General features: G+C 46.8%; 1 protein-coding gene across 1 annotated transcript in view; it reads left to right on the top strand.

Moving 5' to 3' along the window:
- ONECUT3 (one cut homeobox 3) overlaps positions 1-20469 on the top strand; it is an 86358-nt gene extending 65889 nt beyond the window's left edge. The window contains exon 2 of the mRNA XM_038384206.2: positions 16267-20469. Coding sequence (XP_038240134.1) covers positions 16267-16559 — 293 coding nt within the window. The 3' untranslated portion in view covers positions 16560-20469. The remainder of the gene's footprint in view (positions 1-16266) is intronic.
- The last annotated feature ends 4534 nt before the right edge of the window (positions 20470-25003 follow it).

The raw sequence follows: 25003 nt of genomic DNA on the forward strand, positions 1-25003 counted from the left end.
TCTGAAAAAATACTTTCCTCTGCACCAAACCAAAATCCGCTATGGAAAGAGTGAAACTATTTGAATGGAAAGACTAAACTTCCCATAGTAAAGAGACCAGGTGGGTGAGTTAATATCTCTTATTGGACCAACTTCTGCTGGTGAAAGAGACATGCTATCGAGCTTATGTAGAGCTCTTCAGGTCTGGGAAACTCACTCAGTGTGTCACAGCTAAATACAAAATGCTAAGATTGTTTAGCATAAATAGTTAGCACACATCTCAAGAGACCATTCAAAGAAAAGAGGCCACTGAACAGTCCTGCAGTCATAGGACAAAAAGGAGGTGGCGGGTTAGTGGTTACAGACTGTTGTAATGAGACATAAATCCAGTGTCTCTGTTCAGGCCATGATTTTTTAGTGTGTAGCAAAGTTATGAATGTAAGCTCCCAGGCTCATCTTTTGAAGGTGTTGTGCAGGTTTTCTTTGAGGACGAGGACTGAGAGATCTGCTGTAGAGTGATCACTTTGTGAAAAGGATTTGCCCCCAGATGATCTGCAATTTTTGTCTTTTTCCTGCATGAGTTCATTCGAGAGCCCAGTGATTGTCTTGTTTCACACCCTAGTTGTTGTTGCGGCATTTAGTGCTCTGGATGAGGTACACCACATGTTGTGATACTTCCCATATGGTAATAGAAAAATGCAATGAGAAATCTTTTGTGCAGATATTTTCATGTGTGCCACACTGGAGTATCCTATCTATGGTCCTTACATAGCCCCATTGCTGTAGTACCAGGGCATCTTGCAATCTTTAATGCATTTTGCTTCACAATCCACACCCCCAGTGAGGTAGGGCCATGCTATTATGCCCAGTGTACAGATGGGGAACTGAGGCACAGAAAGAGTAAGACCTGCACACGGTCATACAATAAGCCTGTGGTAAAGCAGGAAATTGAATGTGGGTTGCTTAGGTCCCAAGTTTGTGCTCTAACCACTCTACCATTCTCTCACGTAGAAGAGAACCACTGCTTGAAATGAAGACGTATAGAATGGACACCCCTTGTCACAAGTAGCTCTAGGGTGTGACTCTCCCTTGCCCTGCACCTTGTATCATCCCTTACACCAGTGCACTGTGTATGTAAAACACTACCATTGTGATGCAGTAAAAGCTAGGTAGTCTATTACTTGCCCTGCGTCTGAATAAAGAACTTTAATCTCCAGGGCTGGTTTTTTTTTTAAAAGAATACAATTTTGGTACAAAGGGGGTTTTTTGTCCGTTCCTCTCAACGTTGTCTTGTAATCTAGCAAGTGAGATGCATAAACAGCTAATGGCCAGTGCAGATCCCTTTGAGCTTTAAAGCGAGAGTCTGCTTGCTACTAAAAGTGATGGGGGGAGGCAATCATAGGGCTGCATGTTTCTCCTGCCACGCTAATTACGATCTCAGTCTCAAATGCACTCAGCTTAAAGGAAGAGGATGTTTTCCTACCTGCCAGCCCTGCAAACTCCCCCTGGGATCTGAGAACCAAGCTGGGCTCATTCCTTCTCATCACCCATAATGCAGGGCCATCAATGCCCTCAGTGACACCCCAGTCCCTGCAACCTTAATGTCTTCCAATTAATCCCTCAGTGACACCTGTGGTGTCCCACTGCCAGCAGCAGATCTGCACAGGTACCGCTGACTGGAAGGTAGGAAAACATAGCATAGAGTCCAACTCCTCTCCCAGAGTGCCGCTGGCAGAGCTAACAGAAGTAAAAAGCTGCAGGAGCTTAAATTTCCAAAGGCATCTCCATGTGAGATCCTCTCTTAAATTAATGATGGGTTTCAGAGTAGCAGCTGTGTTAGTTTGTATTCGCAAAAAGAAATGCATCCGATGAAGTGAGCTGTAACTCACGAAAGCTTATGCTCTAATAAATTTGTTAGTCTCTAAGGTGCCATAAGTACTGCTTTTCTTTTTTCTCTTAAATTAGCATTTATTAGGGGGCTGGCTGGATGTTTCAGTTGGTCATGGGTTTGAATCCAGCCTAGCCGCATAGGGACTGAACGTTGTTCCCCTCTAACGGCGGTGTGGTGGCATCCATGAGATGAGTTTGGTGGGTCTAGGTTCCAGCTCCCACATTCCAAGCTGTGCGCTAATGGGCAGGCTAACCAGACAGTCAGAGGAGTGCAAGGGGGATGGAGAGTGACCTGCCCCCATGGCCCCCACAGAAGGTCCCGTCCCCCCTATATTGTGCATGAGGCATGTTGACAGGGGCGGACGGCCTTCCCTGAAGACATGGAGAGCGTGTCCTTCACCAGGCCACTGCCTTCTGCCACCACTAAATCCACACTGGTTTTTAAAGCTGATGTTTATGGCTCTACACAAACTATTTGAGGATATGCAAATTGGCTCCTTAAATAATGTGCCTATAATGTCACCCCGTGGCCACAGGAGCATGTGGTTTAATACCACCCATATGCCCTAAACCTGAGCAGCAGAGCCTGACACTGGTGGGGTGGGGGTGACAGTGCCACAGGGATGGGGAGCAGGAAATCCTCTCCAGCCATCCCCCCTTTTATCCAGACCTGGAGCTCCCTGCCCTGTTGGCAGACCAGTTCTGTTGTGCAACGCGCTTCCCTTCTCAGGCACCCACACCGCTCTGCCAGTGCAGGGCAATTCTGATCTTCCAGGGTCTGTGTACACAGCCCACGGCAGCCAACCCAGTGAACAGGTTCGGGCCCACACCAGTGCACTAAAACCAGCTGTTTAGACATTGCAGCTCATGCTGGAGCTGGGGCTCTGAAGCTCAGGGCGGGGGGCAGGGTTTCAGAGCCCAACCCCAATTTCAAAGCACTGTCCACACAGCTATTTTTAGAGCACGAGCACTAAGCCACATCTATCAGGCCAGGCTGGGAGCCTCGCTGCCATGGGCTGTGTAGACGTAGCCCTGCCATTCATGCCCAACCATGGGGTGGAGCCACAGGAGAACGACAAACTCATTGCACAGGTGACCAAATCCTGATAAAAAGGTCCAGGTCTAAAAAGAGCATGAGGCTAGAGAGCCACCAAGCCACCGTCCCAGAACTGAAACTATCTTGTTTGTTGGAATTCAGGGACCCCCAATATGCTGTTACTCAGACTGCAGAGAATCAGTACCCTAGTGGTTCACAACAATACCCTTATGGCATCTTTTATCCCATGGTGCTTTGCAAATTTTATATGTACAGGATTCCCTTTACCAACCACTGAAGCAAATCAGCTCTTTAACAGCAGGCAACGGCACTCTGCATGGCAGACAGTGTGGGCTAGCGGCTAGTGTAGTGGGTTATGAGACCTGCAGTGCTTAGTTTGTGCCAGGGCTGAGTCCTGGCACAAACCTCTGGGCTTGGCAGTTCAGAGCCCCAGCACCTCTGACCTTGCTGCATCAGTTATGAAAGTAAAAAAATTACTTGAGCCCTGGCACCTAATTGCTTGAGCCCCAGCACCTCTTTCATTACAAATGAAGCACTGGAGACCTGGGTTCAGTTCCTCATGCTGCTAGTAACCTGACATGTGACATTGGGTGAGTTACTTCCACTCTAGTTCCCTTCCCACCCAGTGTCTAGTTAGGCTCTTTGGGGGCAGAGACTGTCTCTTGCTATGTACAGCACCCACCACAACAGCACCTGTAACGCTAATAAACATAACAACACTTTGAGACAGGAAGTGAAGAAGAAGAAGAATGTATCCAACTGCAATTGCAGGTTGGTAAAATATAATTCATTACCCAGACTGGAATTTGGCCACAGCCCATTGCTTAAAGCCCCAATGTTACAAATTATTATTATTAATTTATTATTGCATTAGCAAGCAAAAGCTTCCATCAAGATGGGACATCATTGTTCTAGGTGCATATACACATGTTGAACATATTCTTGAAGCTTTGAAATGGAACTAATGATCACAAGTGGTCCGGACCAGAACAGTGACTGCAGAACAAGCTATTCAGCACTAGCTAGTCTAGAATGGCTCCCCCTGTGGACATTGTATTCCAGAATAATAGTGATTTTATTCCAAAATATTTACCCCACTATGTTAGCACAAATACTTCCAGAACGAAGGGGCTTTTATTCTGGAATAGGGTGTCCACTCAGGAAGCTATTCTGGAATAGCTGTTCTGCAATAGCTGTTCCGGTCAATTTCCCCCTGTAGACAAGCTTTACCTTCCTTGTGCAATGACCTCTGTCCTGCCCCCACCATTCCCAGAATGCCGTATTTTGGGGGATGCTGCAGCATCCAAAGGCACCGATTGGCTGATCAAGAAGCCCCACCTTTGCGAGAGCTGGGCTTTGTTCCAGCACAGGTTGTGCAAATGTGGCAAACCTCTCCCACTCCCATTTCCACCGTGTTGGTGCGGTATTAGGTCAGGGACTCCTTCTAGACAGAGGACACCCAGACAGCTCCTGGCAGACAAAGCCTGCCTGGGAAAGCAGCTGCGAGGGATGAGAAATATGAAAAAGATCCATCAGCGTGGGGTTTAGATAGCCATTGTAAATAGACCTGACTAGAATCACTATTGATTTTTCTTGCACGGAGCTGTAATTAGATTGAACTGGGAAGAGGCATGTTAAGCTGCATCAGCAGAAAAGAAAGAAATAAAAAGAAAGAACCAGAGAGGTTCTTTACAGATCTGCTTCACTGTAACGTCCCTCCTGTCTGTGACCACCCCTTTCAGCATGATAAATCTGGAAAGTGCCTAAGCTGTCCAAATCCCAAAGAAGGCAGCGTGATCCTCTCCACAAGGCCCAGGATAGGCAGTCAGGGGAGCACAATTCTATCCCTGGCTCTGCTACTTGTTCCCTGGGTGACCTTAGGTGAGTCACTATGCCTTCCCATGCCTCAGTTTCCCCAGCCGTACAATGGGGATAATGTAAAGCGCTTTGAGCTCTCTGGGTGAAAAGTGCTGTATCAGCACTAAGAATCAAATCCCAGCCTTAGTGACTAGAGGTGGGAGATTTTTTGACAAATCATAAGCTAGGATTTGGCTTAATTCAGGTTGCCACTATTATGGCCCCCCAGTCCTGTATGGGTTGGCAGCAGGATTTGAACCAGGGACCTTCAGCCCTTAAATGATAGGCTTCTTTTGAGAGAAAGAAGGTCTCCTGGTTGAAGGAGTGGACTAAGACCCTGGAAATCTTTGCTCAAATCTCAGCTGGGTCACAGACTTCTCTTGTCTTTCAGGCAATCACTTCATCTCCTTTTGCCCAGCTGTAAAATGGGGAGAACCAGCCCTTCATTGTCTGTTTAGACTGTGAGCTCTTAGGGTCTGGCTATACGGCAGCTGGGCTTGCACCTTCCAGCCTGGTTAGACTGACGCATGCTGGCAGCGCAGACACTACAACTCAGGTTCTCAGGCCCATCCAAGCCCTAGACTTTCATTGTTTATAAAAGGAAGTTTCTAGCCCTAATGGTTGCCTGAAAACGTGACCCAAGCGTAACCTATGAACCTAACAAACGTAATTTTTTTCTGAATCTCATGATTTTTAAGCTGATCTCATGATTATCTGAGGCCAGACTCAAGATTTTTGAATGTTTGGGGTGGCTTTTCCACACCCGGGAAGCACTGCCGTTGTCAGAGAGCCTCAAGGATTAAGGGTTCTTCAGGGCTGTTTTGAATCTGTGGGTCCCTGAGCCAGCCCTATCCAACCACAGGTTAGCAAATCAGCCATCTTTATTCAACTGTCTGTACTTCACTCTTGCCACTAGATGGCAGAATAACATCCGACACCATTCCCTCTAGGCCCGGCTATCTGTATCTCCATGAGGCTGCCCCCCTAGTTCAGGTTCAGTTAAGATGCAGAAGAGGTGAGATGCCCGTACTGCTTCCCCAGTGAGTGTAAATCCACCTCAGGGCCCATTTTTTAAATAAAAAGGCCCCAGAGGCGATCCTGGCAACTACAAGCCAGTAAGCCTAACTGTGGTACCAGGCAAATGGGTTGAAACCTAGTAAAGAACAGAATTATCAGATGCACAGACAAACACAATGCAGCTTTTCAAAAGAAAATCATGCCTCGCCAATCTATTAGAATCCTTTGAGGGTGTCAACAAGCATATGGAGAAGGGGTGATCCAGTGGATATAGTGTACTTGGACTTTCAGAAAGTCTTTGACAAGGTCCTTCACCAAAGCCTCGTAAGCAATCATGGGCTAAGAGGGAAGGTCCTCTCATCAGTGACTGCTTAAAAGATATAGGAAGCAAAGGGTAGGATTAAATGATGAGTTTTCACAATGGAGAGAGGCAAATAGTGGGGCCCCCCAAGGGTCTGTACTGCAACCTGTGCTCTTCAACATATTCATAAATGGTCTGGAAAGCAGGGTGACAAAATTTAGAGACGATGCAAAATTACTCATGATAATAAAGTTCAAAGCTGACTGTGAAGAGTTCCAAAGGAATCTCACTAAACTGGATCTCTGGGCAACACAATGGATGAAATTCAATGAATTCAATTCACATGAAATTCAGTGTTGATAAGTTCAAAGTAATGCACATTGGAAAACATAATCCCAACTGTACATACAAAATGGTGGGGTCTAAATTAGCTGTTACCACTCAAGAAAGATCTCGGCGTCATTGTGGCTAGTTCTCGGAAAATATTCCCTCAACGCGCAACAGTGGTCATAAAAAGTGAACAGAATGTTAGGATCCATTAGGAAAGGGAAAAATAATAAAACAGAAAATGTCATAATACCACTCGATAAATCCTTAAATGCTGCATGCAGTTCTGTTCGCCCCATCTCAAAAAAGGATCTATTAGAAATGGAAAAGGTTCAGAGAAGGGCAACAAAAATGATGAGGGGAATGGAGAGCTTCCATTTGAGAAGAGATTAAAAAGACTGGCACTGTTCATCTTAGAAAAGAGATGATGAAGGGGGGAGATGAGAGAGGTCTATCAAATCATGACGGGTGGAGACAGTGACTAGGGAAGTGTTATTTACCCCTTCACATAACACAAGAACCAGGGGTCACCCAATGAAATGAATAGGCAGCAGGTTTAAAACTAGCATACGGAAATACTTCTTCACACAATGCACAGTCAACCTGTGGAACTCGTTGCCAGGGGATGTTGGGAAGTTCAAAAGTATGACTGGGTTCAAAAAGAATTCAGTAAATTGATGGAGGATAGGTCCATCAGTGGCTATTAGCCAAGATGGTCTGCGAAGCAACCCCATGTTCTGGATGTTCCTAAACCTCCGACTGCCAGAAGCTGGGACTAGACAACAGGGGATGGATCACTCGATGAATTGCCCTGTTCTGTTTATTCCCTCTGAAGCATCTGCCACTGTTGGAAGACAAATACTGGGCTAGATGGACCATTGCTCTGACCCAGTGTGGCCATTCTTATGTTCTGACAGAGAGGCGAAATGACTAGCCCAATGTCACACAGACAGAAAAGTATCAGCACCAGAATGAGAACCCAACTCTATTTCTAACCCGCTAGATCACAACCGACCATGGTCCCCCCATCCTAAGCATATCACTTCTAATACTGTGTATGACAAATATATTCAGTAGCAATACTAAGGCTATACTTTGCTTTCAACAGCAGCCCTGTTTGTAGCCAACCAATCAGAACACTATATCTGAGGTCTTAGTGTTCCAACGGTGCTATTAGTAATTAATTGTTGCATATTGCTATGATTATTAATAATTACTCCTAATAATTGTGTTTAGAAACAAATGGTGGGTTTAAAAACTTGAAACACTGAATAACCGATATTGTCTATGCTTATCCAATACAGCTTGTCTAGAGGATAATCAATACATGGGAAATGTAATAGCACAAATTCATCCCTGCAGGCCATCCCAGTTGTTTCACCCAGGGTTAATATGGCCTATTATCTGCCTATGGGAGAGCACACCGACCTCACACATACCACTTGGGAGTTCCCATGCAAACCACCGAGCTACTGTAGACCCATCACATGTAGCCAGAAGCTGGAGGTATACAGCCATACCACACGCAGCAGGAGACACGAGCTACAAGAGGCTGCACAGATTTTCAGAGGCTGCTGGGCATTTTGGGTGCCCTGCCCACCTGGACACACTTTAGACAGACCTGATTTTCAGAGGTTGTGAAGCAGCCGCCCTCTGAAAACCAGGCTCCGAAAAGGGGCTGAATGCTGGGCCCTGAAAACTCACCAGTCTCGTTGGAAAATCTAGGTCCTTCCATGTACAGAAGTATTTGCAGATAAAAGATATGGGCAGTTCTGCAGCTCTGCCACGTAAAGGACAAGGAGCAAAGAGGTGCTGCAGATATATGGTACTCAGGAGGTCAGACTAGAACAGGATCAAGTCCCTTGTGACCTAAAAATGCATGACTCTATAGTCCGGACAATGGAGAGCAGGAGATATGACCCATAGCAAGAAGCTGGAGCTACGCCACACACCAACAGAGGGAGATGCTGCTGCATTTATACAGTGGTCACTAACAGAAAGTCAACATTTGCCATGCTAGTTAATTCCTACTCTGAGCACAGGGAAGATGTTACATTAGCCCAGAGATTGCTGGGGAGTAACTGTTAGCAGACGGTGACCATTCTATCACAGGTAGCAAGAGGCAGTAAATAGCCTTGACATGCCTGTTATGTCTTTGCTTTCTTCACAACATTAACAATTCCTATACACTCCAATACCACATTGTTATTGCATTTGCACTGTCCCAAGTCCTTTGCACACACCAGTTTGACCTGCTGCACACCATTGCCTCTGGCTCGCGATGGTAACATTGTCGAGGGTGAGCGGAGGATTGGACAAACGCGTGTCTTGCAGCCAACGGGGAGGTGACGGGGTTGAAGGTGGAGGAGGGAATATTGTCGTAGCAAACACATCACTCACTGTTATGATTGTGCACATCTGCAGGTTTTTTGTTTGCTTGCTCTGTTTTGGTTTGTTTTGTTTTTTTTAAAAATTGGTGTCTGGAAAAAAAGTCAAATTTTCTATAAAAGGTTTCTTTTGTTTGTTTTTTTTGCAAGCATCTGATGGTCATAGGGTAGGTTTTTCCACTACAACATTAATCTGCTGGTTGTTTGACTGAGGTACCTTATGGGACATAGGCTCCACCTGGTACCACAAAGGGTTAAAAGTATCTTTGTTGTGTAGGATGTTTGTTTCCACTGAAGAAAGAGCATCTGGATTCAGGGCCATTTGCAAGGGCTGGGAAAATTATTTCTGTTAACCATTATTACCAGGGAGAAAATGGCTTGAACTGAATACATTTGCTTGGACAAATCTATTGTCTCCTGTAAACCATCTGTCCTAACTAGAGCTAAGCAAATATGGTGCACTCAGCCAATCAGGGGACAGAATCCACGCCATGGGATTTATATGACCAATCAAATCTCTCTGACGGAAGCATTGAATGCATACAGAATCTGTTTGGGAGCAGTCCATGGAGCTAAAAAATGCCTAAAATTAATTGATTAATGAATGAATTTGAGGAGATTACAACCTGCTTGTGTCTATTCCAGGCAGTAGGCAAGGAGGCTAAATCTGTTGGACAAATGATTTGTGACAAATGATTCGCTCAGCTCAAGATCTGTCCAACTTTGGCTGGAAGCGGAGGACCTCAGAAATTAGCTTGATATTGTTAGTTCAAGGTGGCTGTAATCTGAAGAGGATTCATACATGAACGCGAACTTAGAAAGCAATTCAGAAAAAGAAATGGGTTTTGCCAGTAATTAGGAGGAACCGATTTGCAATTAAAATGTACTCTCACTATTCCTCATGTTAAAGGCCAGGGTTAGAAGCAGCTGCACTGAGGCCCGCAATTTCATTTAAACTGGAAACAAGAAGCTCATTTTTAACGGGAAAGGTAATTAACCACTGAAGCAACTTATCCCGGGGTTGTGATGGATTCTCCATCATCTGGAGTCTTTAAATCAAGCCTGGGTATATTTTAAAACAATATTCTCGAGCTCAGTCACAAACTATCAACCTCAAGGCAGGAATGACTAGGTGGCATTCTCTGGCCTGTGCTACGCAGGAGATTAAACTAGATGATCACAGTGGTCCCTTCTGGCTTTCAAATCTATGATTTTTGCTCCCTCAATAAGCTACATGCACAAACCATAGTGCGGAGAGCTCTGCATGCCTGATACGCACAGTAACATTTTCAAAAGCAACTAAGGGACTGTTGGCGAGCAGGGCACAAACCCCAAACTGGTTGCAAGATCTATACTTAGATTTCACCAGTCACAAAACAAGTGTAAACTCCTCCAGCACTATACAGCCTTGCCATGGAGTCCCAGACAGTCCCCTTGGGAACTCCAGCCTATCTTGCCACCCAGGCAAGCCTGATTCTGTGCTATACGGACACGTTACACCAAAGATCACAAAAAAGTCAGGTTACTCCCAGTCCCAAAGGACCAGTCACTGACCCTAGGTCAATTTGCACCTTAGATCTCACACCAAAGACAATGCTTGTAGCCCTGCCTATAGTCAACTAACTAAGGATTCGTTAACTAGGAAAAAGAAATGAGCATTATTTACAAGGTTAAAGCCAGGAAGCAAACACACACAAACGAGTTACAGTCAGGTGTGAAAAGGTAACAGTGACGTCTATATGACAGGTTTCAGAGTAGCAGCCGTGTTAGTCTGTATTCGCAAAAAGAAAAGGAGGACTTGTGGCACCTTAGAGACTAACACATTTATTAGAGCATAAGCTTACGTGAGCTACAGCTCACTTCATCGGATGCATTGTTTTTTCCACCAAATGCATCCGATGAAGTGAGCTGTAGCTCACGAAAGCTTATGCTCTAATAAATTTGTTAGTCTCTAAGGTGCCACAAGTACTCCTTTTCTTTTAGTGACGTCTATAGTAAGCAGACTCTGAATATCCCTTAAGGCAAAGCAGTTGGGGGGCTCCTTGCACGTGCTTAGGAATCTCCGCCTCTCAGAGTTCCAGCAGCAGTAAAGGAATAAGAAGTTCTCTCTAATTTCATTTTAATTCCCTTCCCCCAGCGTTCACGCTGTGATGGGCTGGCTTGGGCATGCGCCCTCCTCAGGGCTGGGTGGAAAGCAATGAGCAAAGTGTCTGTTCCACAATGACGCATTTGCATTCACTAGTCCTTCCTGATGGGCAGGAGAGAAGTCTCCCACAGGCATCCAGCACTAGGTGAAGTTTTTCCCCTGTTTGGTGAGTTACGTAATTCAGAACAGACATTTTACAGTAACAGAACAAACACATAAGTATTACCTTATAGCATGGGAAATCAAGTGTATGCGTGAGATTAATGCATGCTGTGACTTACAAGCATTTCATGAAGTCTAAACAGTATACACTATATAAGTCCAATATCTATATTAACAATACTAACACACAGGTAAGACAGACGGGTGTCCACCTATTCATTGTTCAGTGAGGCCTAAAAGCCTTGGCATGAGTTGGCACCTGGTCTGCCAGCATTACAATCCCCATTTTACAGATGGGGAAACTGAAGCTTAGAGAGGAGAAGGGACTTGCCTGATGTCACCCAGCAGGCCAGTGGCAGAGTCTGGAATAGAATCAGGGCTCCTGAGTCCCCATCCAGAGCTCTGACCACTAGAGTCATAGAATCATAGACTTTAAGGTCAGAAGGGACCATCACGATCGTCTAGTCTGACCTCCTGCACAACGCAGGCCACAGAATCTCACCCACCCACTCCTGTAACAAACACCTAACCTGGTCTCCCCTATAAATGACTCTAATTTTTACATATACCCCCACCTAGGGTTGATCTCCACTAGCCACCACAAGGTTAAAAACGACAGTGCGTGTTTTATATTGAGATCGTGTTGCAAGGTGGCTAGCTGGCTTGATGTGAAAACACAGCTTATTTTTTGCAGTGGAGACATAGCCTTAGGCACATTTAAAAATTTTACCCAGTCAGGTAGTTAGATGTCTAAATGCAAGTGATCACGCCTGCAAAATGAAAGGCTCTTTTCCAAAATCAGTCCCTAAGCCTCTACAAATCTTTGGAAAGTGAGCTGGGATCTGAGGGCAGGTCTACCCTTGAAATGCTGCATCAGCACTGCTGTGGCATGTAAGTGAAGACACTCCTACGCCGACGGGAGAGATTTTTCACACCCCTGAGCGCCGCAGTTATACCAATGTAAGTCTGTAGTGTAGACCTGGCCTCAGTTAATTTCAGTTCACCTTTAAGTCGGCCTTAATACAGAGTAAAATCCCATTGTGATTTTCTACCGCTATGATCTTTGTTGGTTTAGAACACTCCTCTGCTGATCCCATGGCATTTGACACTCACTTTGAATGGGTGTACGTGACCACACATAAGGTGTATCACAGTGGAAAATCAGCTTCACACCTCTGACCTTTTTCCTGCACTCTGGATCCCTTTACGTCACGAAGCCTGACACAAGGGAGTGCTTGGGACTGGTAGATTAGGGCAGGGGGCAGATGGCTTCAGAGTGATGCCTTTACATTGGGACTGACCGTATAAAATGAGACTTTCCCTTTCCTTCCCACTAAATATCTCCCCATTGGCAGATCAAAGCTGTTGAGGTATGATAACATTTCTATTTGACATTAATATATATATATATAGGGAAAATTTGTGAGGACTTTTTTTTTTATGTTTCCCCTGTTTTCTGACCAAGTACAGAGGTGATCAAAGCCATTTTGAAAATTTATTTGAAATTTTTGGAAATGAATTTTAAAATAAAAATGGGAAAAACTTAAAAAAAATCTTCACAGGTTCCCCCCCACACACACGTAACTTTATTTAAAATTCAGCTCACCTACGAAAGAGCCAAATCCTCAGGACTCAGTTCCCTGACATAAGATCCTTGCCAAAGTATTGAGACCAATTCCCAGTGTCCTCAGAAGGTGCCATTCTGCTGACATAATAGCACTCTTGAACTGACCCCATAAAACTATTAAATAACAGGCAGGGAACGCTTTAACCTTTATCTGGTGTCATTGGAAATTAAGACGGATTGTGCTCCTCATTGTGAATAATCGGGAAAGGAGAGGATACTATTTAAGACTGTTAAATGGCAGGTGGGCAGGGCAAAGAGGTGAAAGTACCAGACCAGCCTTGCAGGACCCATGATAAACGAGTCTGAAATGGCCTTGGAATCCTGAACACAAAAATGGAGCTTCTTGATTGGCTGTAGGGGAAGCCATACCCATGAAACCCAATGAAACGCACCAGTCTAATTGGTATCCTCTGTTCCTCCTTATCTGGGGTTGGTTTTTAAGCGGTTTCCATTTCACAACAGCCGTAGGACACAGTGGGCCGTGCATTCCCATGGGCCCATCTGTCCTCTCAGGGAGTCCAGCTCCCACAGAGTTTTTGACTCCGTAGACTCACAGACTTTAAGGCCAGAAGGGACCATCCTGATCATCTAGTCCGACCTCCTGCACATCGCAGGCCACAGAACCTCCCTCCCTCCCCCCATTCCAGCTCAGATCCTTGCAAGTGGAACCAGATGTATCCTGTCCTTCTGCTCCAGCTGGCCAAAGTCCGTGAACAAACCACTCCTGATGATGCCAGCAACATCCAGATATTTTTGATGTGAGGTTGGCACAGGGGCTGATGGCATCTGGGGTCTGTTTGCTTAGGAGCTTAAGGCATGAGCAGAGAGCATGCCCATTAGCTGAGCACAAATACCCCATCAGGGAGATCCTCCAGCTGAGAAGGTGTTGAGTGTGTGTGATGTTGCACTCACAGGGCTGATCCACAAAGGGCCTGGTACAGCTACAGAGAGAGAGCTCGCCATGTGGTAGGGACCTGGGGCTAGATCAGCAGCAGCAGGAATTGGTCACAGCACCATCGACTTACATCTTACCCAAGTTCTGGCTCCAGTGTGAAGCGAGGTGCGTCCCCCCAGCTCAGACTCACCTGACTCCTTTGAGCCCCTGCCCTGCCTTCGGCATTTCTGATGAGCTAGCTAAGGAGGGTCCTCGCTCCATGTGCTGGCTTCCATGAAGGCCTTTTTTAGGCACCTTGCTCTACCCATGCATTGTACAGGGAGCCTGGGTGCCTGACTCCAGGCTGGAGTCTCCGGGTATGTCTACCCTTCCAAAAAAGACCCGTGGCAGTGAGTCTCAGAGCCTGAGTCTACAGACTCGGTCTCGCAAGGCTCATGCTACAACACTGAAACCAGCCGTGTAGACGTTCCCACTCAGGCTCTGAGACTTGGCCAAGGGGATGGATCTCAAAGCCCAAGCGGGAACCTCTGCATTGCTATTTTCAGCGCCATAGCCCAAGCCAGAGACCCAGGCTCTGTGACTCGCTGCCATGGGGTTTCGTTTGCAGTGTAGACACACCATAAGTCCCCTTTGTGAATCCCACCCAAAGGGCCATTTTAGAAAAAGGCACTTCAGGCAGTTCTACACTGACAAAGGGTATCAGCATAGGTACCTCTCTCAGGGACATGAAAAATCCACACTCCTGAGAAATGCAGCTTTGCCAACCTAACCCCCGGTGTAGACAGGGCTAGGGTGATGGAAGAATTCATCTGTCGACCTAGCTACTGCTTCTCGGGGAGGTGCATTAACCCCAGCGATGGGTGAACCCCTCCTAGGTGACCAGATGTCCCGATTTTATAGGGACAGTTCCACTTTTGGGGTCTTTTTCTTATATAGGCTCCTATTACCCCCCACCCCCTGTCCTGATTTTTCACATTTGCTGTCTGGTCACCCTAACCCCTCCTTTTGCTATAATGAGTGTCCACATGGCAGTACCCTGGCTGTGCCGCTGTAGCGTCTGAAGTGTAGACACACCCTAAGACTCCTAAATCACTTAAATGCTTTTGAAACTCCCAGGTAATGTTAACATATATTGCAGAAAAATGGCAACCCAAAGCCACGTATTTTGCTTCAACAAAGGGGGTTTTTTCCCTTAAAAAAAACAAACCATGGCAAAAGCCAGGGGCGGCTCTACCAATTTTGCCACCCCAAGCTGCTGCAAGAGTGGCGGAGCTGCCGCCGAATGGCCACCGCGGGACACGGGCTGCTGCCCCATTTTGAATGCCACCCCAAGCACCTGCTTGGAAAGCTGGTGCCTGGAGCCAGCCCTGGCAAAAGCTTTCCCCAAAAGAGCAAAATCTGGCCATTTGTGCCAATTAAAATCCATATATTTAGTCATTGCCTCAGCCCCCGTGCAGAGTGCAGAAAGTTTAATGGGTTTTTATTTATTATTATTATTTATTTTATTATGGAGGTATCACCTGGGAGCCCCAGTCATGTCCCAACACCCCGCCCATGCCAGGCACCACACAAACACAAAAAGCAAAAAGACGATCCCTGTCCAAAGAGCTCGCAATCTGCTCTTCCCCTGCCCACAACTTCCATGTGCCACCTGCAGGGGAACGCACCTCCTGGGGTGACCTATTGCTCAATGCCGAGACTGCGGTATGGGGGGGATTTTTAACTATGGAACCTGGTTCTGTTGGACTGACATGAATCAATGACATGCTGCGAATGGGCTTGAATCCAGCAGGAAAGGGAGCGAAGAGAGTAGTGAAGGCAGTTGGGGAAGCCTAGATTTCCTGGACTGTTGCACAGTCCATTTCACAGACAGAGGGGAAATGAGGGCAAACCCCATGACAATCCACTCTGGGAGCTGAATGATGGTTGCCTCATTTTGCCTTGAGAACTACTGGTGCAGGCCAGAAAACGTAAGCAGCCATCACAAAGTCCATGTAGAAAATTTCAGCTGTTTCCTGCTGTTTTAAGTTGGCATCTGGGCTTAGGGCCAGAGCCACGGGTCTCAGGATCCATTGGTTCACAGGCTTGTTAGTTGTCCAACTGAGGTCAGCAGAGACCAGCAAAAGCCAATGGAGAGCAACAGAAGGTTTCCAGTGGGGCCTACTGGAACCTCTGGTAAAAGGCTGTGAGCTTGGCAGAGGATTGCATGCTTCCCCGTATTAGCCCCACTCAGGATTTAGGAATTAGGAGTTCCCAAATTGCCAGAGGGTGAGGAGGACAAAATCAAGGCATGAGTTTCCTCCAATTCCAGCCTGGCTGCTGGAAGGAGATATTGGAGTGACCCATGAGTGCAAGTCTCCAAGGGTCTTCCATGTGGTCGCTTGCATTGCATGTCTTAGGCAGGTGGCCCCATCTCAAGAGATGGAGGCAATCGAGAGGAAGGAGAAGGAGACACCTTTGGTCCCATCTCAAGAGACGGAGGCAATAGAGAGGAAGAGAGAGATGGAGAGGTGGCAGAGAGGGATGGGCCGAAAGTGAGGGCGGAAGTAGTGAGAGAGGAGCTCTGGGCACCATGGGCCCGCACCCAATTAATGGCCGTGTTCTTTCTTTTGAACATCTAGCCTGCAAACGCAAAGAACAGGAGCAGCAGAAAGACAGGAACCTGCAGCCCAAGAAGCAGCGGCTGGTCTTCACGGACCTGCAGCGCCGCACCCTGATTGCGATCTTCAAGGAGAACAAGCGTCCCTCCAAGGAGATGCAGATGACCATCTCGCAGCAGCTGGGCCTGGAGCTCAACACCGTCAGCAACTTCTTCATGAACGCCCGCCGGCGGTGCATGAACCGCTGGCAGGAGGATGCGGGTGCCAACCCTGGGGTTCCCTCATCTTCTACAAGCACTTTCTCCAAAGCATGACGCCCCTCTTCTGTCCCTCCCCGACCCCCAACCACTCCCTCCTCACGACAAAGCCAACCACATCCCTCCCTCCCCACATTCCACGACAAGCCACGCCAACCTTGGCCATCCAGGTGGATGCTCTTGGGTGCTGCAGGGAAGCCACCTCACCAAACCCATCGTGCGGAGATGCTGCGATTTGCCCTCTGGACCTTGGCTTAGTCCCATGTCTCGCTGCCACACACGAGCCCTGGAAGAAGCTCGCTTCAGAGGGGAACCATTCGGAACAGGGCAGTTTCCTTCCCTTCAGAGCTCTGAGGAATCTCCCCCAATGGACTGAGTGACCCCCAGGCCATTGTGGGGAATGGGGGCTCCTACTTTTTGCAGCGGAGGAGACTGTGCCCCACCCCTGCCCCCCACGCGCTGCCACGTTTGCCGGGCTCATCTTTCCATTGCACATTATTGGCCTTTCCCCTCCCCCTGTAAGATACAAGATTTGAGGGGCAAGTTTCAGCCCCGCGCTCTCCACATATTCAGTCCCTGAGTATGTCGGGGGGGGGGGAGATTCGAGGCATTCAGGTCCAGCCTGTCGAAGGCATGTAGCGCTGAGGTGCCTGATTCCCATTGATCTCAGTGACTGATTTCATCAGGAGTTCAGATCCAAGGCCCTTCCCAAAACTCCACAAGGAACCTCTCTGCAGCTGTAGGCACCTGCATACATTTAAATATCTGACTCTTCAACCCCAAGGGGCAGGTGCCAGGGCACCTGGAGAAAGGGTACACTTTAAAGGTAACTGAGCACCCAAGGCTGGGGAGAGGGTAGGTGCTCTGCTCCCTTTAAAGTGTTATTGCTCACAGGGGGAGCGGGGCAGTGTTACCTAGCAGTGAGAGCATGGCAAACGGGCAATAGGACTCCTGGGTTCTAATCCCAGCTCTCCCGCTGGCTTGATGTAGGGCACTTGGGAGAGTCCCCAAGCCCTCCGTTTACCTCCAACACCTGGTGTGCAAATGCTTCCTCGGGGACAGGAGGCTTAACGGTGAATGTTTGTGTCAAGCGCTTTCAAGACCCCGAAATGGCCAGCATGAGTGGAGAGCAAAGCACTGATAGCCACAGATATCACTTATTGCACACGAGCTAGCCCAGCGCAAGCGGTAGCTCCCCCTGGGGGGCCGGGCACATGAGGATGAGACCTGTAGGCTATGAGGAAGAGATCGCCCCTCCCACCCCCATTCACTCCATCCATCCCCACCTTGCAGCCAAGAGACCCTACCTAGGGAAGATTATTTGATCTTCTGAGGAGTGTTCAAGAGCATCCATCGCAGCCACCAGTCATGACGCCACGTGCACAAAAGAGGTCCAAAAAAAAACCCCCCCAAAGAAAGAAAACCCCCAAGAGGAGATCCTTTTCTCCTAGGATTCCTTCCAAAGATATTCCATGCCCAACGGAAAACGTGGAGACACTAACGTCACAACACTCCCCCAACCCCTGCTCACCTTGCTCCTAAAGCAGGGGACTCGGGAGCCAGCACAGGATACTGCTACATTGAATTGCACTGTGTCACCTAGAGATCAAGCAGGTCAAGAAGCACATTTTAGCGACATAAATCGGGTATAAAGATAATCCTTTCAAAAACCCAAGAGGAAAGACTTCGCCTGAAGGATCTGCTCTTTCCTGGGGACTGGATCAGTGAGACCAGTCTGGCTCAGCCATGATCTTCACCTTTAGTTCAGTTTTGGTTTATAAGCAAACCCAAACAAAGCACTGTTTTGACTGCTTTGTGTCTCTCCTCCCCATCCCCAACACATGCACTGTATCCTCCGCCCCCTCCCTCCCCGCCCCTTTCCTCGTCTCTGTTACCAAAGAAGGAAAATCAAAATCATCACGGAATCGACACTGGTGCACGGTGGAAAACCAAAAAGATATGGATCCGTTTTCAATATATCTCTATATATACACACACGTTTCATATGTTTGTGTGTGTGTATATATATATTTATATATAGCGGGGGAGAAATTGAAAAAAGAAAAATAAACAAAATAGGAATTAAAACCAAAAAAAAAGCTCACCTAAAAACCCCCCGGCAACTTGCGAAAGACGACAGATTTTTTTTGTGTGCCAATTAACAACCTGCCTTAAAAGCGAAATCCTAGAGAGATGGTACTAGCTTCAAAATTATTGTTTCCTCTGAGCTCTCGATGGTGACTTGTGCCATATACAAAGCAATCACAAGGGAAGACGATTAAGATCTGCTATGAACCAACTAACCCTCCCTCGCATATGCCTCCATAAAAAACTCCAGTGCCTCCTTGGGGAGAGGAGGAGGTGTGGGAGGGAACAAGACGGGGTGGGGAGAAAGGGCAGGCCGCTCCCCACACTGGGAAAAAAAAATTTTTAAAGGGACAATATTGAATTGATGCGGGTAAAACAGTACCATCTTTGATCTAGCGTTACGGTTTCTTCTATTCACTTTACTTTGAAACATGATCTGTTGTGCAACAGTGAGGCACCTTGTTGAAAAGAATGAAAGATGGGGAAAATATCTAGCTATCGCTATAGAGACAGCTCTAGACACAAAAATGGTAGAAAGAAAGAAAAGAAAAGAAAAGAAAGAAAGAAATAGACCTACAAATAAATAAATAACCTATTGGTATTAGAATGGTCTCCATAGGCTATCGGGACGCCTTGTGACAGTCACACCAAAGCAATCATTGGAAAAGGTGAGGTTGGGACAAACCAAACGCAGGGGGGAGGGGAGGCTCAGATCGATATGGTTATGACCAAATCACACGTAACAATTTACTACAAGAAAAGAGTGAGCAAGCGCGAGAGCGGGAGGGATGGAAGGCAAAGGCCAGGCACCACATCACGTTCTGCCAACCAAAAGTCATGGAAAAGCCAACGTCGTTTCCCTCCCTCCCCTGCTACCGAGACTCCCCTAACGTTGTTTCTTCTTGTCTTGTCGTGAAGCGGTGATGGTGATGGATTCCTGAACCCCATCTAGTAGTATTCAAGGGCTGAGAAGCCAAGAAGGGGCCTTGGTTTGGGAAGTGACAAAAAATTGAGTAAAGCAGGCCCCAAAGATGCAAAGACATTTCTAGTGAGAACCCGAGAATAAAGGCTACCTCACTTGAGTTTTCAATTTCTGTGATTTGAAAATCACGTCTGATACCAAAGATTTTGTTCCCCTTGTCTGGTCTGTGCTGGAAATGCCACTTTCCCTGCTACCTTTGCGACAGGTATATGAGGAAAACCTTCCCCCCCCCTTTCCCTCCATCCCCACCCCAGCCTCCTGCTCCTTTTCTGAGCCCTCCCGTGCAGCCCTTCCCAGCCCCTAGCGAGAAAGAGAGAGAGAACCGGATGGTAGCATGGTAGACGAGTGCCTTTTTCTTGTACCAAAGGTGTGTGGCCATTTTATTTTTTTTTGCTTCTTTGCTTTTGTCCTAGAGACTCACTATTACCTCAGCTCTCTAAGCAGTTGGATTCTGGCAATTGTTGCAGCCTTTGGGTGTTGGGACAGAAAAATACCCCACCTCCCATTTCTGCTCCTCATGTGCAGAAACGCCCCCTTACCTCCCCTTCACCCTGAACACCGCCCTGGCCCAACCCATACTCCCTCCGCCATCAACTCCCCCTCACTTATCTCAGGCCATGACCACCACCCCTTGTGCAGGCCTTACATGACGTCAAGGGATGAAATGGGAGCTAGGTTTGTTTGAGGCTCTTTTGTAGCCTGGCAGATGCCAAAGAAATGTAAGTGTGTTTCACTGTTAAAAATTCCCTTTCTCCTCCTCCTGTGTGGGACAGGGTGGTGCATTCCTTGACCCTCCCTGGTCAGAGCCCAAGGAGTAGCAGCTACAGAACTTGGCAGGATGAGGCTCCCAAATACCAAGGCTAGAAACAGAAAGAAAGGAATGGGGGGGGGGAATTCTCTGCTAGATCCATCCCGTCCATGTTTTCACTGGGGGCCTCCATACCATCGCAGAGGATGCTATAGGGGACACAAGAACGTCCTTCTAGCAGGACGCTTAGTCTTGTGCCTTTAGCTTTCTCTGAACCTCTCTTTTAGTACGTGGTCTGGAGCCATGAAATTCAGATCCTGAACCATAGTATGTGGGTCAGGAGATCCCACCCAGGGCATCCTCCATTCCATGGCTCCCCTTTTCTGATAGGAACCGTTTACAATCAAAGCAAGATGACACCAAACCTGAGAGGAGTGGAAGGGAATTTGAAAATGAGCCCACAGTTGCATGGGGGCTGGGCAAGGCAATTCCACCCCTTGCCATCCTGCCCTTGTTCCTCATATAACGCCATGCCCCCAGGCAATGTTCTCTCTAATTTTTGACAGGCCGTGTGCACAAAAAAATTCTTCTGTGCAAATTTTTGACAGGCCATGTGCGCAAAAAATTTCTTCTGTGCAAATTGTTGTGCTTCTGTGCACATTTTTTTGAGTGCAGTGTTTCGCCATGTGCATGGGTTTTAGGCTCTGTGTGCTCGCGCACACGCACACAGCTTAGAGGGAACAGTGCCCCCGGCCCGGTCTCAAACCGGTCTCAAACAGAAGATCTCTGGGTCTAAACAATCCAGTTCATCAACCCCTAGCTGTGGCCCAGCCACCACTAGAGGGGGACAGAGATACTCACTTGTGACCTCACCGGAAGCTCTAAGTGTACAAAATGGTAAGCGCACTATATAGGCAAGCGCTAAGCAAGGAGGAGAATTTTACCCTAATATTTCTTAGTTCTGTAAAAGAACCACAGCAGCAACACCCTATCCTGGCCTTACCACCTGCCTCTTAAAGTGGCAGCGCCACCAGACCAAGAAAAAAAAATCAGAGCCCAGATTTGCAAAGGGGCCTCAGTCATTTGGGTATGTTATACTTTCTGGGGAGATGATAGGGCCAGACCCTGATCCCTGGTGTGTTATGCAAGAGATCAGACTAGATAATGGTCCCTTCTGGGCTAAAACTCTAGGAGTCAACTAATGACACCAGCATAAATCAGAATAATTCTCCACTCACTTCAGGGGGTTTACACCAGGGTCAGCGAGATCAGAAGCCGGCTCTTAGAATTCATTTGAGGTATTACTCGATGTACTAATATTACCAATGTACTAGATGGGGCATAAAGGCATGTGGGGCCTGATTTTGTTCCCATGCACACCGGTCTAAATCAGGAGCAACTCTACTGGAGACACTGGTATACGTGGGAGTAGAATCAGTTCCAGAGGGGCATCACCCGGGGCAAACAATGAGCATTTGCACAAGTGCAATATTCCCTGGAAAGTCCCTTTCAGGGTGGTCCCCTCATTAAATTACCCCCTTTCACCCACATTTTTCATTGTGTAAATACCCCTCGACACTTGGTTCCATTAATTTCATTGGCCTCTGAGGATCACTTCCCACCCCTCACTCTGCTTTGACCAGTGAGTGAGAAATAATGTGTTATTCCCCCCTTGGCGATATCAAAATCTGCAGCACAAACTCTCATGCTATCCCAGGTCACTTGTGACGAGGCCCTCGCTCATTTAATGTCTCAGGTCAGTTGCACACATAGTTAGGATGTTACAGGTCTGTGATTCCCAAAGTTCCATCCCCAGTGGGGTGGAAATGTTGGCTTCGATTCAGGAGAAAAGTGCAGCAGGTGCTCAAATCCGCTGACTTCAAGTCAAAGTCAATCACAGGCTTATATCCTGTCCTGAACAGCGGTGCCCTCCTGAGCCAGAGCATTAACTGAGTTCCAGCATGGTGCCAGAAAGAGACGGTTACACTTTGCGTGGGGCCAAACTAGATCAGAAGCGAAACCTCGACGGATCGAGAAGGTGGTTTTTAAACATGGTCCTGCTAACACTGTATGGTTCAGCTGGGTCTGGGTTTCCAACCCTCAGTGCTTAGCCCAGGGAAGGAGAGGCAAAGACCGAGGCTGAGATATTATCAAAGCAGGCTAACAGATTTAGATGCCCGTTCCCATTGACAGTAATGGCAGCTTTGAAAAAACACAATCCAAAGCTAATTTTCCCCTTGCCTCTCCCAAGGGAAAATGCAATAGGAAGCCCTCAAAATAGGCAGGTTGAGTGATCAGTTTTGTTAAACCACCCACACCCGATACTTCCCCAACCCCTTCCTACAAATCCTTCCCTTGGCCCTACCCATCCCAAACCTCTTCCCACCAGCCTTCTGCCCAATACCTACATGGCTTTTGATACCAAAGACATTTTTCCATGCACGGGAAAGCCCTTTTTAGGCCCAGCACAGACCTTACAAGCCTTTGACAATGTTCTCTGAAATACCTCAAAATATTTAATGTATAGTTTATGTGATAAAAAAAATTACTTAGCTAGTTTTTGGAATTTGTGACTTGAAGCTTTATACTGTTAAATTATAATTTTGCAGAAGACGGCATGTTCTTATTTCTTTGATGCATTCAGTGGGAGACATATTGAATGTTAAGGAAACGAAAGCTGGTTAGTTTCACGATATAAAAAGAGAGAGAGAGAGAAAGAGAGAAAGAGAGAGAGAAAGATTTTAAAAAAGGACCCGTGGAGTTTACAGATTTCATATTTAAACAAGTCCTTTTAAAAAAAAAGAAAAATGAATAATGATGAGGACGAGACCTTTGCATTGGGATGTGTTACTTTTCTCTGAGTCATGTCTTACGAGAGTATTTATTATATGTGTTCTGTGTTCTAATGTAATTTAAGAAGAAAAAAAGACAAAAAAAAGACAAGATGAAAATTTGATTTATGCATGAAAAATATACTCTTTCTTGAAGTAATGTAATAATTATTCGCGGGAGGGGGGAGGGGGGTACAATGTGCGTTTTGTCCACCAGGTTTCATTTGACTAGGACTTCTCTGCATGGATCATGTTTTTCAAAATCATGCGCTCATGGGAGACGATTATTTCTTTAGTTTTCTTCCTTTCCTTTGTATATAATTGTGTTGTAACAACACCAGGGAGTTTGGAAGAAGCCCCTCCCCCACAGTGAGGGGTCGGGGGGGAAATACTGATCGAGGATGGGGTTTGGACTGAGTCACATGGCAGATCCTAGTGTCCAGCAAACAGGGTAAGAGTGTCTGGGGCACAAGGCCTAGATCATCCATGAGTGACCATCATGGCAGTCCCACCCATCTGACTCCCCATCCCTCCAAAAAAAAAAAAGAACTCTGAAAAAAACCCACATTGTCAAAGTTTTTTCCTTGTAATCTTGAGTCACCTTGTTTTGTTTTAACCAGATTGGTTTGCTCACTTAGTAGCAAACCACAAGTGTCTTTGTGCGGAAGAGAGAGAGAGAGAGACAATCAGTTACAATGACTCCTGGAGGTTGATCAGCAAGACCCCTGCGCTCACTGAGACAAGGGAAACAACCCAGCCTGGGCCCAAATCAATGAACACAGCAGCAACGGCATCCCCTTTGTTTTAGCCACTTAGGTTGCTTTGAAACATCTCAGCCCAATTGTCTTCCTGGCCTGGTTAGATCCTGGCATGGGAGCCTAAGTGATTTGGATGCTCAGATCCCATTAATTCCAAATCCCTTGGCAGCTTTAGAAACAAAAGGAAAAAGAGGCTCTCCCAGTTCAGAGGGCTTGGAAAGCATTTTGATGTGTTGCAATGCGCAGTTCCGCTTTCATGCTCCAGGATGGACTAAAGAGCCAGTTTTATTCTATTTCAACAGGTTCAGTACTTCTGTGGCCCCATGTAGCACACTATCAGAGCACCTCACATGCTTTAATGCATTTATCTTCACGCTATCCCTGTGATAGGCAGGGGCAGATGGGGAACCAAAGACACAGAGACTTGCCCAAAGTCACACAGGAAAGGCCTGAACCTGGGTCCACTAAGCTGTAGTTTCACAAACTTCTCCCTTGCTACCCATCTGTATTCTACTGACTTTCCTATACCAGGCCTGTTACACCGGGGTGTGCGTACAACCATTCTTAATGACAGGTTTCAGAGTAGCAGCCGTGTTAGTCTGTATTCGCAAAAAGAAAAGGAGTACTTGTGGCACCTTAGAGACTAACAAATTTATTAGAGCATAAGCTTTCGTGAGCTACAGCTCACTTCTTCGGTGAAGTGAGCTGTAGCTCACGAAAGCTTATGCTCTAATAAATTTGTTAGTCTCTAAGGTGCCACAAGTACTCCTTTTCTTTTTGCGAACCATTCTTAAATAGCTGTCTCTTCATTACTCATTCACACCAGGAATGATAACCGTGAAAGCTGGGTGGTTGTCTCTTTGTTTTGTTAAATCTAATTATAATTGTCACTGTTTAAACTGATTGCTCATTTTTGCCCTTAACTCAGGGTGAAATTCACACCCCTGTGCCAGCATATGACCCAGATAATACTTAACTCCCTGGGAGGAATTCAGTGCATAACCTTGGTCAGTTTCTAGTCAATTTCCTTTGTGTTCCCTTGCATTAGACCCTGCCCCTGCTGTTCTCTTTGGGTGACCACACCCCTGGGGGAA

The sequence above is a fragment of the Dermochelys coriacea genome, chromosome 25, assembly GCF_009764565.3.
Source record: "Dermochelys coriacea isolate rDerCor1 chromosome 25, rDerCor1.pri.v4, whole genome shotgun sequence".
NCBI classification, from domain to species: Eukaryota; Metazoa; Chordata; order Testudines; family Dermochelyidae; genus Dermochelys; species Dermochelys coriacea.